Genomic DNA, 17,298 nt, shown 5'->3' with positions numbered 1-17,298 from the left:
GCAAACTGGAAATCCCCCCCAGCTGTGTCTCTGGCTGGGAGAGAGGCTGCTCTGGCAGGCTGTGCTTCAAAGGACACAGCGGGGTTGGGAATGAATACTTCTGTGAAATGACACTTCTTGCTGACGTGATGGGACCTGAAATGTTTTTGAAGGAGTTGGGAGGTGCTGCTGAGAGGCCCTGCTGGCATCCTTGCTGCTCTGGGCACTGCTGTGTGCTCTGCAGCTCAACATTTCTGAGAGCTAGAAGCCCTGAGATGCTGAGAAATCCCACCAGGCCGCCAGAGCTCCATCCTTCTGGCCTCAGCACTTGAGAGCCCCTGTGTGAACACAAGTTTGTGCTGCAGGGCTGAGCCCTCCCTGCACGGTCACAAACACCAACACGAAGCTGTGTGACTGCACTCCTGTGAGATTATGTATTTGTGTCTCCATCTCCAGGGGAACTGATCTAATCTGAATCCTAATTCTGCACCCTTGCCACCTGATCATCATCAGGGCAGTTCAGTTTTTAGCCTTTACAGTCCATTTCCTGTTCCTTTAATTCTTTTTTTCCTTTGTCTCTCTTTTCAGCCTAAAGCTTGAAAAGCACTTAATAGTCTACTAAAAGAGCTTGCTCCCTGCAAAAGGTGAACTGGAGAGGGAAATCTCACCCTGCAGCTCGTGTAACAAGCAGGGAATTTTACCCACCTTCTGTCTTGCGGCCCTCGAGGGAATTGGAGCTGCCTTGCTTGAGAAAAGTGACCAGGTCATTGAAGGTTATGTAGAAATCAATGGCAAACACGATGGTGGCTACAAACCCAAACACCTGGAATGGCAAAATAATGCTGTCCTTAACAACAGCCCCTACCTGTCCAAACCAAACCCAACCAAACCCACACAGGAAAAACTCCATGGCTTTTTGGCCTGTGCCTTTCCAAAAAGGCAGGGAAGGCAAATGACTTGTGGCACATTGGTATCAACTGAATTACAGCAGATTTGGGAGCCTGAAAAGGGACCAGGTGTGTCCTTATCCCTCCCCCAGGCTGCAGGCCTCCAGGGCTCTGGGCATGTTCTGGGCATCAGCATCTCCTGCACCTCCACTGTCCCAGGGCACCTCTGCCACCAAGGAATCACCCCCCTTTCTTGGGAAACAATTTTCCACTTGTTTGCAAGGAGATGTGCATATTGCAGAGTGAACCAGACAGATTAAAATGATTCTGGAGTTCCCTCTCCAGTGTCAGAGCAGCAGAGCTGTGCCCAGCACAGGCTGGGTGCTGGTCTGGGAGCCTGGGCTGAACACACTCCATTGCTCCATGTCTCACTGCAGGGAAAAGATTAAACAACATTTGGATTTGCATTGTGGGATGGTTTGGGAAGGGCTGCTGGCCGACACCACCGGGCATCATTCTTCCCAAGCTTACAAAATTGTTATGCAAATTTTATTCATGTTGTATACATTATTGATGCTGAGAGTCAAGTTGCAGATGCAGGGTCTGTATTGTATTTCTGACTACAAAATGCTGATGGGTGAAGGCTCCCTCTTGGGCAATCCTTGTACTGGAGGGTAAAATGACACTGCTCTTGTTTCAACTCATGCAAATAAAACTAAGCAGGAAAGGCAGGAGGTTGAAATTACTTAATTTAGACTTGCCTCAGCAGTTACAGGTTTCAGCTGTTTTTAAAAATAATAACAATAACATTATTATTATTATTATTATTATTATTATTATTATTATTATTATTATTATTATTATTATTATTATTATTATTATTATTATTATTATTATTATTATTATTATTCCCTCCATTCAAGGATCTTGACACTCCTTGCAGGAGCAGCTAGTAAAATCAAAAAGCAGAACAGGTGCCTTCCCTAAGGGCACAGTTAACACTGAGCAGCTCTGTTAGGGTGAAGAAACTATTCATTGGTTCAAGACATGTTTTTCTGAATAAGCGACCATTTCTTCTTTGCTTTAGGCAGATGAATTCAATTAATTGAAGAAACTTCTATGACTTGCAGCGGGGTCGTATTTGAGCTGTTTTGTAAGTACATCCATACTCAGTTCACCACAACACTTAGGTGGAAAGCTCATGCCTACTCACCCCTGCTGCTTTAGATGCTCCATCGTTGTATTTTGAGACAGCAGCAATTGAAATGGCAAAGTAAATAATGGCAGCGGTGACACAGCGCAAGAAATCCTGTGGGAGAAGCAACGGTGCATTCTTAGACTGGTCAAGGACTCTCCCTAAAAACCATTCTGGAAACAAACACTCAGCCCCTCCGTTGTTGCATCAGTGGCCTTGTTGGTATGTGACCACAGCCTGTAGAGGAGAAACTGTTCATCCCTGAAATATTTCTAAATAAGAGAAGACCTGAACCTTGGCATAAACTTTTGCTCTTAACGATGCTGGGATAAATCCTGCTTCTACCCTGCCTGTGTCAGGCAGATCATCCTTCAGCCTGGGAAGGGCTGTGTGGGGCATTTGCCTTGGAGCACAGCAAGGGCTTTAATGTAAAAATCATTTGAAACGCTTTAAAGACCTCCTATTTGAGCACTGAGAACTCCTGCGGCTCCAGAGGCTCAGGAGGTCGGAGCTCCCGTGGGAACGGGTGCCTGACTCTCTGTAGATGCAGGGCTGTGTGGTGATCTCCAGGGAGACCTGTCATTCAGGAACTCCTCATTCAGGAACCAAACACTTGGTTTAGTGTTGGAATGATTTATACTTCCTATGTCCACTGCCAGCTCCACCAGCCTGCCCTGGTGAGCACGTGCCTGGTGTGATCCCTGGACGTGTCCTGCTGAGCTGTGCCCTGTCACACCAGCAGGGATGGCTCTGCAGTGAGCTTTAAACATAGAGCTGTGCTTCCCAGGGCACATGCAAACCTGGGGGCTGCAATAATGGTACCCTCAGCTCTGCTCACAATTAGCTCTTCTGCCTTTCCAGAACAGATGGAAGAGTAAGATCCTGTCTCAAAGCACAAATCCTGCAAGAAACCTGACTCCTCTGAAGTCAGGACAAGGTCAGTTATCTACATTCTGTGCCTGCAGTATGTTATGGTAATGGCCATAATAAACACACAGTGCCTTTTTTGTCTTAGTTCTGGAACCAGATGCATGTAGAAAACAGGAAAATGATGGAACTGAGATTACCAGCTGAGAGCTGTGCACAGTCGTAGCCAAAGTCATTGATACTGTTTTATCTCCCAGTGGCCTTGCTAAAGTTATTTTTATACACTGAGAGCTCTAATTCAAACCCCACTGCAATGAACTACTGATGGTACCAAAAGAGAGTCCAGATTGATAAGATCAGCAGGGCTTTTTGAATTTTTTGTACTGCAAAGCAGCTGCTCCCCTTGCAGGGAGGCTGCAGGGACATCCAGTGGCCAGGGCTCTCCTGCAGCCACAGCAGCCACTGGGCTCTTGTGTGGGCATGAACTGGCCGGAGCTGCCCCTTCCCAGAGCAGCTCAGTTTGCCTGTGGGTGTAACTCTACCCGAGAATTTAATCACAGCCTGATAAAGTCTGCCCATTCTCAACAACACACCTGTTTCCCCCTCTGCAAAGGTGGCAATAAGGAGCCCTCAGCAGTTGGACTTGGGCTGACCCTAAGCCATTGGCCTGGAATTGGGCATACATTGTGTGCTTTGATAAAGCCATGCTTTGTGTCAGCACCCAACAAGCTGCAGTGCAGAGCAGAGCATAGTTTAGTGTGCTCCTGGGCCTTCTGAACCAGAGGCAGCATGGACAAGATGCCAGCAGGGCTGTAAAGCTGTCAGAGTCACCCTGAACTCCTGCCCGGGCCCTTTCACTCCCCTCAGACTGCACAATTAAATCTGAAGGTTTCTGTTGCACATCTCACTTACCGCCAAAGGCCAGTGGACTCCTTTAAACTTCTCATTAAGCTTGGAGGCGTAGGCAAAAAGAAGAAACAGTGCCAGCAGAAACTCTAGGAGTGGTGCCATCATGAAAGAAGCTGCTAGAGATGCAATATAGCAGATAAAGATGATAAATGACAGCACCTAAATTAAAGGGAAAACTCGTAGTTATTCGCATGGACTAGCAGAGCCGCAGTCAGCTGAGCAGCTTTGAAGTGTTATTTTCCCTGTGTATTTCTGTCAGTGCTGCTGCTGTTGGCATAGCTTCAGCATCCTGTTTTTTTTTATTTTTCATTGGGCCAAATGATTTTTCTTGTTCAGCACAGAATAAATCTGAAGTAATAGTGTTTATTTCTATGTGTGTGAAGGCGCTTTTCTGGAGCACTGGGTGGATTTGCACCTCTCGAAGTCAGTAATTTGCTCTGGATTGTAAACAGCTCTGACAACATAATTCTGAAAATAGAGTGATGTTGCCAAGCAAGCAGAGCTCTTGAGCTTTCAGCAGTGACAGTTCTCATTTGAAACCCAAAGCAGTGCTCAGACAGCCTGAAGTAACTCAGCATTTATAATCTTGGAGTTGAAAGAATAAAGTCTGATGATGATAGATAGAAAAGGGCCAAGAATTAATTGTTCTGTGATTTCTGGAAGTGTCTGGTTCCAGTTTTCCAGCGTGGCAGCTGTTTTAGAGAATAATAGGGCAGATAACTTCCATAGATTTATCTCCATAATGTTTCCTAACTCTAGTAAATAATAAAAAACCGGCATTTTTCCCACTCAATTGAAATATCTTGAGAATATGGCTCAAAATACAAAATTTCACTATGGGAAAACAACAGAAGAAAATGCATTTTCACCTAAACCAGGCAGTACCAGAGTGCTGTCCTACACTCCTGGACTGTGTTTGTAGAAGTGCAAGGTGATGGAATCACGGATAAGCTCAACACCATTTTCAGTTGCTGTACTAGGGGTTGGTCACCTCCAAAAAGAGGTTCCAGTCCTCCTGTTCTACTGCCTTGCATGGGAATTGGTTGCTGTTTCAATCAATTTAGCCTGAAGTAACAAAAGTAGCCAGGATGCTGAATTACACATTATTGTGTGCCAGTTTACACCTGGGCTGCTCTGTCCAGCCTTTTCTCCTGCAGACAATCTCTGCCTTCCCAAAGCTCAGGGATGCTTTTGGTCAGCACAGACTGAGCATTAGATTACAAAGATTTTTTTAAACTTATAATTCCAAATTGGGACACTGACATTCCTTTTCACACAGCACTGAAAATAAATGGATTCTTTTCCCACAGATGGCACTTCTGAAGGCAGATGTATCTTCCTGCAAAGGTGACCAATGGATTTGCCTTGTTAAATTTTAACTCTGTGGATTTGTTTGCTGCTATTATGGTCTCCTGGGGACCACCTGTACCTCAGAAAAAATCATCATTACACTTCAGTGATGAGGCTCCTGTAATTAATTACTCCTATGAGAGGTTAGTCAACTCTCAAATATATGTATCAAAAAAACCTTTTATGTTTAGGGGGCAACAAAGCAGTTCAATCCCACTGAAATAATTTCTTGGTGTAATAGTTACCAAGCCTTTATTCTCAGCCTGTGTTTTGTGGAAAGCAGTCAGTGCCTGAGCAGGATACTAACAGCTGGAATAAACTGTTTTCATCCCTTAGGACTGGCTGGTGAGGTTAGAGAGGATGTGACATTTTTAGTAAGAGACTATATTTATCTTAAATGTCTATGCATTGTTCTTGTTTCACTGGGTTCTAAGAAACTGAGCAGGGATAGTTTATAGAGCTCACTTCTGCCTGGGCCTGCTAGCTCATAACATCTGCCTCATTTGTTGGTGTTTACCCCATTCTGATTTGTTTATTGCTCACAGAGCCTCTCTGCAGGTTTTTCTCATTTTCATAAAGTGGAGGGAGTTCACTCCCTGTATCTCATCCTTAGCGGGGTATTTTATGAGCTAAAAGTGATAAGAATTTTCTGAAGGGAAGTGGATTTATCAGAGCTTGACAACTCCTAACTCCTAAGAGGAGAGAGGGCTTCCTTCTCCCTGTCATAGCACCTATTCCCTTCCCACCTCAAAGAACAAAGCCTGCACTTGCTTTCTGAATCCGCTTCACTTGCATTTCTGGAACATAATTTAGAGACAGTTCTATGTTTTCTTGGATTAAAAAGAAATCACCATCTATACAGGACATTTTCTTTTTGTTATGGTGTTGAAAAAATGTCCTTTTTGTGGCTAAATGTAGGTGTGTGATGGCTGAGCTGCAGGGGTGACCAGCAGCAGAGAGCTGGGTTGGGGTAGGTCCCACTGACCACAACCTTCCCATGGCAGATCCTTAGACTTGAACTAAACCTGGTGATCTCTTAGGAAAGGCTTAAATGCAGTATTAATACATCCTACTGGAGCAGCAAGGGGAGGTAGGCAAATTTCAGATATGTAAGGTGATGCTGCACAGCAGAGATCCCTTTGATCTCAATTCTGTTTGAGTCAGTAACTCCCATGCTCCGACTGCCTTTGCACTGAGAAAAAAGCTTTCCTGTTGAAGTGTAAAATGAAAGGAAGAGCCTTTGTGGTCTGTTCTTATCAGCTTTATGGCAATTAGTGCCAGGGAAGGCTCCTGCTGTCTCCTCTCAGCCCTGGGCAGGTGTGAGGCTCAGACACAAGCTGGACTCAGGGTGAAACAGGAGCTGTTCTGGGGAGGAACACACCAAGAAGCCCCCGATCCCAGGTGCTGGGGTGCCAGGGGATTCCTGCTTCTGTGCCAGGGAAGCTGCTGCAGAGACACATCAGTCTCAGCATTTCAATTTTCTAACTGGGTCTGACCCAGAGAAGCTGGAGAAATACTAGTTGTTTATTTTAAAATCTGGTTACCAGGCCAGTTACTTGTTCAAACCAAGCCCTGCATGACTGGTAGATGACAGCAGTGTGCTGCTGCCTGCTCCTCAGCCCTGAAGGTCAGTACCTGTATTCCCACCTTCCCGCCCTCAGTGGTGGGATTGGTCGAGCCTGCCCTGCTCTCCACTTGTGGGCATCCCCTCGTGAGGAGAGCTGCACCTCTAGGCACACTGAAAAGCTTTTGATTCACAAGAAGCCACTCAGCTGCAGTAGATTATTGATGGTATGAGTAAAGGGAAAGACTGAAGTGTGGTAACGGTCTGCAGTTAAACAGCATTCGTCATTCTGGAGGCACTCTGAGACTGAAAGGGCCCAAGGAACATTTTATGTGAAATAAACATCTGTAAAATAATGGACCAGTTTTTGAGAATGAAGATGTGAAAGACAATATTTTTGGATACCTTAATCGAGAGAAGGCTGGAAGGCACAGGAAGGGGAGGGAAGCAGACCTTGGAAAGAGCCAGAGGAACAAGAGGAAGGAGGTTCCCGAGGGCTCTGTCAGGTGATGACCATGGCACTGCACCTCGGTACTGCACCTCAGTACTGCACCTCATTCTTTGGTTTTCTTCTTTTCTGTCTCCCATGACAGCCCTCACATGGATTTTAATGCCAAACTTCCTTCGCAGCTTGGGAACAGCCCCGTGTAATACAAGAGCCCACAAATTGTAGGGTTTTGATGATATTTCTCATTTCTCCTTGTGTAGAATTCATTTCGTCTTCTGACAGGTGGAATGCACAGACTCCTTCAGCAATATTGGATATTTCCTATATCTGTCTTTTCTGAATTACAGAAGCCAGAAGATGCCTTTCCTGATCATTCAAGTGCAGTGCCACTAACACAAGCATTTGATGTTATCTTAAAATTTTAAAAATACACCTCTCCTCCCACAACACAAACACTGCAGTACCAGTCTGTACCCAGAAATAATGACACCTACATACGTGCTTTTCCAGACTTCAAGTCTTTGTGACAAACATCTTGCAAACTGAAAGGTGCTCTAAAAACTCAAAAGCACCTTTCAGAATATACCTTGACCCCTCCAAGGACTCCAAATGTTCCATTGCACATCACACTTGTCCTGCACCTCTTTTCCTGGAGCTGTGTGTTTCAGGGTCACTTCACAGAAAGGTCAAGCAATGGGACCTTGTTGTTTTTCTAACAGCTCTGCATCTATGCTTAAAAAAGAAAAAAAAAAAAAAAGGCAGCTAGAGTGGAAGTTTGTGAGGTTCCATGGAGTTGCAAGTTCATTTCCAGCAGTTTCAGAAAGCACTGCAGCTTCTGGGAGAAAAAAAGAAGTAACAGTGTTTTATCAGTTTTGTCAATTTGTATTTACACAAGGTTTTTCTCTTCCCTTCACTTGGGATTGCACCCTCAGTATCGAGAGCAGCCAAGTCTGAGCTCTTCCTGAGCTGCTGATGACAGGTTGGTGTCACTGCTGCCCGCTTCACTGTGAAGGAATATCTGCATGCAGGAAGCTCTAATACAGCAAAGAGCAGGACAGAGACCTTTCACAGCTTGGCAGTCATAAAGTTATAAAAAAATCCTGGCAAAAAAGCAGCCTGACTATTCACTGAGCACCTTTTATGCACACTCCCATTCACACAAAACCCTTCTTGGGTATTGTGTTTCAGAAAGCAACTTTCCCATTTAAACCCATGCAATTATTACTTAATATTGTGTTGCTGGGCTTCTTAAAATGGCCAGGCATTAGAAAGTTATACTTTATTGTACAACTGGCTTGCAGTTCAAGGTCTAAAAAATAATCCTGATAGTGGTTAGAGAGCACAGTGTCCCTGAAGGGAGGGAGGCCTGAGCAGTGCTGAGGTCATGGCAGCTGCAGAGGTCTTTGTCTCTCCTGAGCAGGGAGAACAGCCCCACTGGAACCCACTGGGAATTAGGGACATGCTGGGAAGCCTCTGCCATCACTGCACCAGCTCCTGCCTCCCTCTCCAGGAAAGAACAGCTCTGCCAAAGGCTGTACCAGTGGGTAGCAGTGTCATCTTTTGGACAAGAGAGCCTTTTGTTCTTGTATTCTTGTCAGACAGACAAAGTGCATCACTCAGGGTCTCTGCTGTTCAGTTACTACTTCTCTGTTGCACTTGTGGAGTGAAATTCCTGCCTTCTCCAGAACTGGCTGCAGGAGAGGCCTTCTGGCTACAGACCCTGAGAAAGGCACAGGGGCCTCTTCAAAGGAGACTTTACACCGAGCAGCTGGAGTTTCAGTTGCGAAGGTCAGTTCAGAGGAGACTGAAAAGACAGGAGAAAGACAGGAAAAGAGGAGGAAAAGAGGAGAGAAACAGGCACAATGAATTCTGCATCCCTTTATGTCACCACAAAGGTACAACTTTACCTATTCAAACTGCATTTTTATAAAAACAAAATAAAACGTAGTGCCACTGCATGCTGGCTTCAGGAGACAGAGATGCCAACTAAAGCAGCCACAAAGGCTTGAGTGGAACAGCCAGGTGAGCAGCAATCCACAGCTGGGGATCCTGCCTGGACAAGCTCTGGTGGCAGTGTGAGAGTGGCTGTTAAATGGTTCCAACACAGGACACAGGAAACTGAAAGCTCATCTCTTGAAGGGTGGAAAAGAGCAAGGATGAGATGCTGACCTTCAACACAGCAACTTGAGTGGTTAGGAAAAATGAGTAGCATAAGAAGAATGTTAAAATGTGTGAAAGAAACCATGGCATGGGGGGGAGAATAGAAAGGAAAAAAGCTTAACCTGTAAGGTTAAAAAAGATAGTTAGAAAATGGAGGGAGCAAGGCAGTGAAAATAAACAGGATTAGGAGAGATAGTGAAGTTTATAAATGTATTTGATGGTACTGCTTCTTTCTGCTTTACAGCTGTCCTAGGTGGAATAAAAAATTCATCAGGCAGGTTAGTGGGGGGGTGGACTGGATGTTCCCCAGAGGTCTCATACAACCCCAAACACTCTGTGATTCTGTGGAGATCAAAAGAAAAAGGAGCAGGGAATGGGGGGAGGATAACTTCCTTATCTGAAGAAAATTTGAGATTATAATTAAGCCTCCAGCAGTAATCAGCTCCACCACCAGCCTGACCTGTTCTAGGGGAAGCACCAGGATGCCCAGTTTGCACCAGAGCAAATCACACCTGAATATCCTAAAGATCCTCCATATGGAAATGTTATTTTCAAAAATGGCTCGAGAGCTGCAGAAATAAAGTGCATTTCTGGGGAACTGCCAAGCTGCTGAATAATGTGACATTTGTAACAGTAATGAGGACCCCACTTTGCTTCTGAACAAAAGGCACTGTTCAAAATGTGTATCCATGAATATTATTTCCATACATTTATGCAGAACTCAACCCCACCCCACATTAGCACTGTGTCAGAGGAAAAATTAAACATTCAAGATGAGAAATACAAAGCTAAAGATGAAACACAGATTTAACCATGATAGATTTAACTTGGACTCATCTTCAATTATTTGGCACTGCATTTCTCTAATTGTATACAGGCTGCATTTTACTCTGGGGCCTGTGTTGTCTTCAAGGGTTTCTTCTGGCAAAGCTGAGACAACTGGAGCGAAACTGCTGCTGCTTTTTGTCTGCCAGGAAATCATGTCCTGAGCATGTGGGCTTGGCCTGCAAGGAGCACAAGGAAAGCTCTTGGCAGATGGGATTTTAGAGCTCCTTTAGCCAGCCAAGCCCTTGGGAAGCCCCAACTGGCCTCACAAAGGATAAATCCCTGTTTTGTCAAGACAGAGCAGTTTTTATTACTCCAAGAAGGCATCATGAGTACTTCTCTATGACAACAAAAGGGTGAGTCTGATCCCATGAGCAGAACAGTATTCCTCCAATATGTCATCATTCTGAGATGTTAAAAAGCCAGGCTCTCTGAAAGCCATCATTTAGTGGCTGTAAGCTTGTAAAGGAAATTCCACTGAGTGTTATAGAATGTAACAAAAATACATGCCAAAGGAGCCAGGTTAGCTGGGCTTTGATATCTTCTAAATGTGTGGGTTTGTAAACTACAGATGCTGTGCGAGTGATGGGGTTCCTGAAGGAGGGAAGGGGCAGCTGGGATTTTCTGGTGGAGCTGGTAAAGCCCATGGCCTGCTGCTACCCAGCCTGAGGCTTTCCCCCCCAGAAGTCATCCTGACCTGAGTGAATGCTTTTCCTCTCAAAGCCACCCTTGCATCTGGCTGTTCCCTGTCTCTCTGCCACAGAGCAGTGCCCACAGTCTCACAAACTCTCAGAGCTGCCAATTGGTCACAGACAATTCTGCCTCCTACCTGTTCCTTATCTTTCTTTTGTTGGAATATCCTCATTTCCTTCCACTGAGCTAGCACAGTGGATAGCCAGAGACACCGTGCACATCTGACCAGCGCTCGATGGACCGGACTGCTAGTTTGGGCTGTCCTGATACTTGACTACCTGCTGCCAAAACTCCAGCTAAAACTCCAACAAACTCAGTGTTTGAATTTATCATTATTTCTAGCAAAAATGATATTGAACATCTAATTTCAATCAACGAGCTTCCTACTCAGAAGCTAAATTTTGGTGTGAAATAGCCACTCCCCATGGGGTGAGCAATCTCCTTCCCTATCACGTGGGTACTGTTTCAGCTGTCAGATTTTAAGCCTTTACATGTAAAATTCCAGAAAGTCTCACACCCCAGTCACAGCCCTGCTCCTGCTGCCACACCACCGCTGGTCCAGGCCAGGTGTCCCTGGCCTTGTGCCCCCCTGGGCTGGTGCCCAGCCGCTGTCTCAGCACCCCAGGGCCGTTCCCTGCGGGCAGCTCTCCAGCCCAAGGGCTCCACAGCGGCGAGCAGGCGCATCCCTCGGCGGGTCAGGGACAAACGGGCTCCGGAGCGCTCGGGACAGCAGCTGAGTGACCGGGATGCACAGCCTGATGCCACACATCATAAATTCACGAGTAAAGTCTTTCTTGACACACTCAGGACAGGCTGCTCCCTAACCTGGCACCAGCCCATAATGCAAACCGCAGCCGTAGTGGTTACTGAATTCACACTGCAAACAGCTTAAAGCGAAATCAGAGCGCTTTTTTACCGAAAAGAGGCGGCCGACAGCGAAACACATGTAAGACACTGGAAGTCTACCGTGACAAGTTCTGGTCTCTAACGTGCTCTGCCTGAATTACGCTAAATCCATCACGCTCTCAGCCCTGTAGTTCCCCCACTCCGGTACGGCTGTTTCCCCGTTCTCCCTTTGGTTGTCGTCCCTCGCCTCCCCTCGGTTGTTTTCCCCCAATTTTCCCCTCGGTTGTTGCCCCCTGTCTCCCCTCGGTTGCTGTTCCCCAATTTTCCCCTCAGTTGTTGTTCCCTGTTTTTCCCCTCGGTTGTTTTTCCCCAGTTTTCCCCTCGGTTGCTGTTGCCCTCAGTTTTCCCTTTGGCTGCTGTTCCCCAATTTTCCCCTCGGCTGCTGTTCCCCAATTTTCCCCTCAGTTGTTGTTCCCTGGTTTTCCCCTCCGCTGTTGTTACCCAATTTTCCCCTCAGTTGCTGTTCCCCGGTTTTCCCCTCGGCTGTTGCCCCGTTTCCCCTCAGCCGCCCCCTCTCCCCTCAGCCGCACAGCGGAGCGGCCCGGGGCAGGTCGGTGCGGCGGAGCCCGCTCGGGTCCCGGGTGCCCCGGGGGCGGCTCCCGCGGCCCCCGGCCCCGCAGCCCGGTCCTTACCGACTCAGAGAGCAGCAGCTGCCCCTTGCGGGAGCGCAGGAACTCGCGTGGGGGGAACAGCGAGCTCAGCCCGGGCGGTGCTGAAGCGCCCGCGGGCTCGGGGTCCTCCATGGCTGCGGCGGCGGGCGGGGTGGGCTGGGGCTGGGCTGGGCTGGGCTCGCGTTGGGCTCGGCCTGAGCTCCCGCCGGGCTCGGGCTGGGCGCGGGCTCAGGCTCGGGGTGGGGGGTTGGCCGTGGAATTTTTTTTTTTAATTTTTTTTTCCTCTCTGAAGGAGGGAAGCGGAAATCGTGACACTGCGGAAACGTGAAAAAAAAAAGTTTCAGCATCCCCAGCTGTGGGGGACGGCCCCAGCGCCCGGCCCCAGCCCCGGGACAATGGAGCTGGGCCGCCACCTCCGCCTGTCCTGTGCTGCTGGAGCGACACCAGGGAGCCGGGGGGCTTCTGTCCCCGCCACTCTGAACACACCAAGCACAGAACCACCGGGCGCCTGGGGCTCCAAGGGGCCGCTGCAGGTAACCCAGGCCAAACCCCGCTCAAGGCTGAAATTTCAGGATTCAAATGCCTCGGCGAATGCTTTAACATGCAATTCACATGGCACAACAAAATCTTTCCGAAGCATGGTTACTGGGTCATTACATTTTTACTTTACTTTAAAATGTACATTACTTTAATGTACTTTTTTACACTTAGTAAATAAATAAGATTAATGCGCTTAAGCTCGTTTTTATTTTCTTTTTTATTAGAGAAAGAAGACAACCATGAAAATAATTTTCGTACAGGTAAAAACACAATTAAGTTTAGAAATTCAAAATCGAGCATGTGAAAATACAAATTCTTTAAAAGACAGTGGGGAAACGGGATGGAGAACTCATTCTTTCACTAATACATCAATCTTATTTGGCAGCACTCCTTCCTCTTGCTTTCTCAAGCTGGCTAATCTTCTTCCAAAGAAGAAACATGTCAACATGGTAGAGAGCAAGCAATATAAGACTCAACACCTATAAAAATTATCATAAAATTAGTGCCCCCAATAAATCTTGAGCTTTTACTGTAGTGACTCATCAAGGTAGCAGTAAATACATCTTCCTAACTTTGTTCTGGCTTGAAAACGTGTGTGATTTGAGACAGCTGATAAATCAAATAACACCCATATTTACATCCCATCAGCCTTTCAGAGAGCCTGCTCTGTTTGATGTTTGTGTCAGGCCTTGGAGATAGTGTGGTGCTCTCCTTGAAAGCTAAGCTAATGCTGCATTATGCCAGACAATGCTTTTATCGTTAATGAAATCCCCTCTGTCCCTTTAAGGATTGCTTATTAATGGGACTGGCCCTGAAAAAAGTCAAGGGGAAAAGTCAGTATTTGTGGAAACAAGCCCAGCAGGAAAATGCTCTTCTCCTCTGAAAGGGAAACATTCTCCAAACTGAATAAAATGCACTAAACTATTCAGAAAATAGACAACCTCAGGCAGGTAACTGGAAAAATGTGTTTGCAGAAGAGCCATTGAGTTAACTCACTCAGTTCCTGCCCTTCAGCCTCACCCCACATGCACACAGGGTTTTTTCTGAAAGCACTGAATTATCTGATCAGGGGAGTTATTTTCAGGAGAGCTCTTGGGAGAGGACAGCTCTATTGCGGCGGTGTCTGCTCTTCACCGTCTGCCTGGCCTGGCTTGCTCTACACCGCCAGCAACACAGACTCGAGGAGGCGAGCTGACAGTCTTGTGGAGTCAGCCTTGCCCCTGTGGGTTCTTGGCCTCGAGAGGCAATGCAGACCCGATGGTTCGCCACAACAAAGAAGGAGGAGACAGAGAGGCTCTCTCGGGGGAACACACAGAGAGGTTTATTTGCCCACTCTACGTTCTCCGAGGAGAGAGAGAGAGAGCGCGAGAGAGCCCAGAATCAGGGATGCACAGGGGTTTTAAGGGACAGAGCATGGGAGGAGCAATGGGGGTGGCTAGACACAGCTAGCCAATCCAAGTTGGTAACCAAGACAAAAAAGGGGCAGGGACATGCAGTAGAGCCAATCAGGGAGGAAGGGGAGGAGAACATTTCTGGCGGGAAGGATGAGGGATACTTAACAGCAAAGGCTAAAAATAGCTTGGGGTGCAGGGACTGTGAGGGAAGGCTTGCATAACAATTAGGGGGAAGGGATACATAAAACTGAACCATACAGAGAACTCATAGAGAAATAAATCATGAATCCCAACACAGCTCAAGGCAGTTTGTGCCTCAGGAGAACTGGCTGGGGGTGATTCTGTCCCTCCCAGCACTGGAGATGTCACATGTTCCACCCAAACTTGTGTTCCCAGCTACCTGCTCAGTCTCCTGCTCCCACCTTTAATTTCTGTGAACTTCACAACTGAAAATATAAATTCTATTCCAGCACAGTCAATCTATCACAAAGTCTCCTTTTTAGGATGCTGTTGCCAATGAAGCCATCAACTTTCCCCCCCACCATCTCCTAAGCTCAGTTTGAAAGACCTCTGTTGTAGGTTTGAGGTTTCTTTTGGTTTCTTGTCACATTTCAGCTTGTACTGTATCTTGTACTTCTAGAGACTTTTAAAACTGAGGGGTTTTCTTCCCCTCCTAGCTGTTTATTAAGGTTAATTACATTAGTTGCCATTTGAATTAAAAATATCAGTTACACAAACTATTAATTTGGTTAAATCTTAAGAAGATGAATTCTTACAATCATAGTATGAACAAAACCCCTGTTCAACTGACATAATTCCTCAGTTTGTGTCAGAAACAAGAATGTACATGCCAGGAGGGAGGTACCAGCGTGTCTGTTAAAAAGCTTCAACTCTTTTTAGCAGGACTGTTGTAATTTTTTCTCAAATAGCCAAACTGGATAGTTCTAAAAGAGCTAGGGATTCCCCCACCTGGGATTTCAAGCTATGGTAGCAAATGTAGATTACTTAAAAACACTAGAAATTCTGAATGTTTCAGTACTTCTCTGCAGCAATTCCTAATTCTTGTCATCTTTAAATTAATAGTCATGGGAGGATTATTTTCTTTTTGTGAGATACACTTGAATGTACCTTGTTTGCTACTGCTGAGTGTTCTTCCAAGACAGTTGTTTGCGTGGTCCTTCCACAATGTCAGTGTACCAAGAGGTTCAAATCACTGCACTTTAAGAACTGAAATTCGTTAACAAGGTTCCTACTTACTCCTCCAGCCATTATCCCCTTGTTGGTCGTGATTTTTACTGCAGTCAAGCCCACAGGCGTGAGAAACATCACTGAAGTCACCGAGTTCAAAATATCCTGAAACAGGTAGTGGAAGCAAAATATTTATTTGGAAATACAGGCCTGAAGGAGAACGTGGAGAGCTCCCAACAGAGAAGGCATGGTGAAAATGGCTGGATTGCCATGAAAACAGAGTTACAGCAGTATCTGTGTGAGAGGACACTGAGACACTGACACCCAGTGGTTTGATGGTAAAAAGAGTGTTTATAGTAAAACTTCCTCATTTTACATTTCTTCTGTTGTTTTTGCCTGATATATTTTGCAACTTGGCTACACCTGATAGACCGAAGCAGCAAATACATGTACAAAAGGGAGGTAGGAGCAGAACTCGTGGGTATTTGGGTGAAAGTGTGTGACTAGTTGGTGGTGTGAAGGTGTTACACAACAAAGGCAAAGAGGCAAACAGTGCCTGTGCCGGGAGGGCTGTTACCGATCCAGCAGCCATCCAGAACTGATGGAACAGAACGCTCCGTTAGGAAAACCTGCCTCAACCTCCACAGAACACGAGGGCTTGTCTTACCTGTACAGAAACAATCACTGGGCTGGCTGACAAAGTCCCCTGGGACAGGAGATCCCTCCTGTTCACTGCCCTGCTGGCACTCACAGCCAGCAGCTGCAACAGCCAGGGGACACTGGTAGCCACAGCCAGGGACATTGGTACCCACAGCCAGGGGACACTGGTAGCCACAGCCAGGGACATTGGTACCCACAGCCAGGGGACACTGGTAGCCACAGCCAGGGGACATTGGTACCCACAGCCAGGGGACACTGGTAGCCACAGCCAGGGGACATCCATATCCACAGCCAGGGGACAGCCAGGGGACATTGGGACCCACAGCCATTGGACAGCCAGGGGACATTGGGACCCACAGCCAGGGGACAGCTATATCCACAGCCAGGGAACATTGGGACCCACAGCCAGGGGACATTAGTACCCACAGCCAGGGGACATTGGTGCCCGCAGCCAGGGGACACTGGTACCCGCAGCCAGGGGACATTGGTGCCCGCAGCCAGGGGACATTAGTACCCGCAGCCAGGGGACAGCCGTACCCACAGCTATGGAACATTGGTACTCACGGCCCGAGTCCATCAATGCTCACGGCCAGGGGACATCGGTACTCACATCCAGAGCACCCCAGTACTCGGAGCCCACGGGTACTCACAGCCTGCAGCCAGTAGCGGCACCGCATCCGCGCGTCGAGCCTCACCAGGTAGAGCAGCAGGAAGAAGACGGTTGTCACCGTCTGCAGGCCGGCATACACCGTGTAGAACACCTGCTCGCCCGCGGTCAGGAAGCAGATGAAGGCGGCCAGCGCCACCAGCTGCGGGACAGGAGGGGACGGGGTCAGCGCCGGCCCGGGCCATGCCGCGGGCCCCGGGGCCGCCCCAGGCCGTACCGTGCGGGCGATCTTCACCGCGCACCACGCCGAGCGGGGGAAGGCCCGGTCCAGCGGCAGCCGCGTGGGGTCGGCAGCGCTGCCCGGGCGGTGCCCGGCGGGACTGGCAACCCAGGACGGCCCGTTCAGCCGGGGAGATCCCGGAGCCGATCCCGCAGGTGATACCCGTGCCATCGCCAGCGCTGAACCAGCCCCGCCTCAGAGCGCCTCAGGGGCGGAGGAAGTGATGGGGCGGCGC

At 47.6% G+C, this 17,298-nt stretch overlaps 2 protein-coding genes and 1 long non-coding RNA gene across 4 annotated transcripts in view; 1 reads left to right on the top strand and 2 right to left on the bottom strand.

The window, feature by feature from the left end:
* CMTM3 (CKLF like MARVEL transmembrane domain containing 3) overlaps positions 1 to 17,298 on the bottom strand; it is a 40,900-nt gene that overhangs the window by 7,305 nt on the left and 16,297 nt on the right. Inside the window, exons 1-4 of one of the 2 annotated variants that reach the window (XM_063411129.1) lie at positions 12,416 to 12,548; positions 3,841 to 3,996; positions 2,080 to 2,175; positions 685 to 802 (exon numbers count right to left, since the gene is read on the bottom strand). In XM_063411129.1, coding sequence (XP_063267199.1) covers positions 685 to 802; positions 2,080 to 2,175; positions 3,841 to 3,996; positions 12,416 to 12,526 — 481 coding nt within the window. In that variant the 5' untranslated portion in view covers positions 12,527 to 12,548. Of the gene's footprint in view, positions 1 to 684; positions 803 to 2,079; positions 2,176 to 3,840; positions 3,997 to 12,415; positions 12,549 to 17,298 lie in introns of those variants that run through there. The other variant, XM_063411128.1, reaches the window with a different exon arrangement.
* On the top strand, positions 4,006 to 12,927 carry LOC134557854 (uncharacterized). The gene is made up of 2 exons (XR_010082210.1): positions 4,006 to 11,927; positions 12,687 to 12,927. It is a non-coding gene; the product is annotated as an uncharacterized LOC134557854 (long non-coding RNA).
* On the bottom strand, positions 13,134 to 17,283 carry LOC134557844 (chemokine-like factor). Its single transcript, XM_063411118.1, has 4 exons — positions 17,061 to 17,283; positions 16,827 to 16,985; positions 15,586 to 15,681; positions 13,134 to 13,413 (listed from the first exon to the last, which is right to left on the bottom strand). The coding sequence occupies exons 1-4, from the start codon at positions 17,232 to 17,234 to the stop codon at positions 13,309 to 13,311; spliced, it is 534 nt and encodes a 177-aa protein (XP_063267188.1). The 5' UTR covers positions 17,235 to 17,283; the 3' UTR covers positions 13,134 to 13,308.

Source organism: Prinia subflava, chromosome 13 (assembly GCF_021018805.1).
Source record: "Prinia subflava isolate CZ2003 ecotype Zambia chromosome 13, Cam_Psub_1.2, whole genome shotgun sequence".
NCBI lineage: Eukaryota > Metazoa > Chordata > Aves > Passeriformes > Cisticolidae > Prinia > Prinia subflava.
The sequence above is the reverse complement of the archived record's forward strand: the minus strand, read 5'-3'. Positions and strand labels throughout refer to the sequence as shown.